The sequence below is a fragment of the Colletotrichum abscissum genome (assembly GCF_030869225.1).
Source record: "Colletotrichum abscissum strain IMI 504890 chromosome Unknown Scaffold_337.1, whole genome shotgun sequence".
Classification (NCBI taxonomy): Eukaryota; Fungi; Ascomycota; class Sordariomycetes; order Glomerellales; family Glomerellaceae; genus Colletotrichum; species Colletotrichum abscissum.
Window position 1 is genome coordinate 1 of NW_026850251.1, and position 1,925 is coordinate 1,925.

Consider the following 1,925-nt stretch of genomic DNA (forward strand, 5'->3'; position numbering starts at 1 on the left):
ATGTCAGGACCAACCTGCTTAGACAAGATGAGCGATGCTGCCTCGCCATCTGCCTGGCAGTCAATTGCCCTCACAGCGGGCTGACCGACGACACGTGGTACCCGCCGCTGAACAGAGTCAAAGAAGATATGAACAGCACCGCGGGAGATCGGTTTATCGCCTACATCATAAGCTGCCTGTGTGGGCCACTACAAGGCAAAGAGTTCGTCGTCAAGGTCGCCGCGCTCCTGGCGTGCCTGAAAGTCCGCGAAGCGCCCGAGGAATGTGACGACGGCCTGCCGGGCAACAGGACCAACTTGTTGTTCGAGCTTGACAAGGCACTGAACTTTGACTTTGGAAACATGCTTATCACCATCAAAGTGCTCGAACAGGTTTTGATGTTCTCCGCGCGGATTTGGGAAATCCATGCGCCGGAAGACGCCGTTCACCCCGGGACATTGCCAGCGACTTTCGACCTCTGCGACGACTCGGTGTCGAGAAAGATGCTGTACATGTACTGCTGCGTACGAATCTTGTTTCCCGACACTCATGAGGCGACCATGCACCGGACACGGGCCGTCTTCCAGATGAGCTCTGCAGATGCGGCCGAGCTACTTCTCGACACGCTCAGCGACGACGAGCTGGAGGCAGGAGGGCACTCAATGTGTGACGTGGACGAGGACCTGTTTGACGGCGAGGGCGACGAGTCTTACCGTTCTGACATGTCTGACGTTGAATCTGGCGAAGACTCAGACCTGTCGGAAGGAGGGCGGTTAGACGACGATCATGGTGATTCAGACGTCTCAGACGAAAGTTACGGGCCTGGTGCAGAAGAAGACGAGAGCGATATAGAGTAGATATAGAGTAGTTGCCGAGTTCATTACGCATGGAGGTGTGTTGTTCAATAATTCTCTCATAACTATCCTTGGAAATTTTCATATTCCTTCATATTCCTTCCATGTCGTTTACCTGTGAGGAGATGACCTGCCCCGGTATCTTCCAAACGTCCAGAGAGTGTTCTACATGCCATGCTATGTATTCTGTACTGCGCAACGAAAATCCCACCCTTGGGGCCGTGACATGTGCGATGCATTGGTGTTGCTGGTGATGGCTGGCATGGAGTCCTGAATCACCCAGTCATCTTTAAGCCAGGTTGCAAAGCATGAAACATCGAGAGACGAAGCCTGACAGTACTGCGAAACTCGCAGCGAAAGACCGGAGGCATAAGACGAGAGATTCGTCCACAAACTGCCCACCAGCGGCGTAACCGGCTTCTTGCCGTTGGCGCCTCAGCGCAGGAAGCAAGTTTCGTCGACTGTACTACGATCAGAACCAGAAGTGTCTTTTCGTGCCGTACACGTTCTCTCTATTTCATTGAATCTCTCCCGCAGCGGAGCGACCTCTAGTTGCAGGATGCTACCTCGGCCAGCGTCGAAACACCGGTGACACCGTCGCCAACGTCTGCGTAAGCATCTCCGAGCTTCTCGTCGACGTCTCATGTGCAATGTCTCATCGATCTTGGACTCTCGGAGTGCTGGTCCTCCAGCTTGCTGTCGCCGCCGTGAATGCAGCGTCGGCCGTCGAGATCCTCTCGCAGGTCCCGTCGTGTGCTGTGAGTGATTGTGACATCAGCCAGGCTTTCGTCGCGCTAAAGCATCTACCATCTAGTCCGAGTGCATCAGCAGCACATTCATCACGTCCGCCTGCGATCCAGAAGACGTGACCGCGTGCATCTGTCTCGACATTGCTGTCCAATCGGAGCTTTCGACATGTGTGCAGACGAACTGCCCGTTTGACGATCAACTGAGTTGGCCCCGCCGTTTCCTCTCTGGAAGCCCATCTGACATTCTGAAGCTGCAGCGACGGTAGAGGGGGCCCTGTGCGAAGGGTACCCCAAAGCATCGCGAAGGACGGAAGTCCGACGGACGCTCATCATCAGCTGCAGT

The 1,925-nt window shown here is 54.9% G+C and overlaps 2 protein-coding genes across 2 annotated transcripts; both read left to right on the forward strand.

Annotated features, from left to right (window-relative positions):
- On the forward strand, nt 1-836 carry CABS01_17105 (uncharacterized protein; the record flags this gene model as incomplete). The annotated part of the gene is made up of 1 exon (XM_060550432.1): nt 1-836. A coding segment is annotated over one exon (836 nt), but the record flags the coding sequence as incomplete, so codon positions are not given.
- A 647-nt stretch (nt 837-1,483) lies between these two features.
- Nucleotides 1,484-1,848, forward strand: CABS01_17106 (uncharacterized protein; the record flags this gene model as incomplete). Its single annotated transcript, XM_060550433.1, has 2 exons — nt 1,484-1,591; nt 1,648-1,848. The coding sequence occupies 2 exons, from the start codon at nt 1,484-1,486 to the stop codon at nt 1,846-1,848; spliced, it is 309 nt and encodes a 102-aa protein (XP_060397185.1).
- Nucleotides 1,849-1,925: the final 77 nt, after the last annotated feature.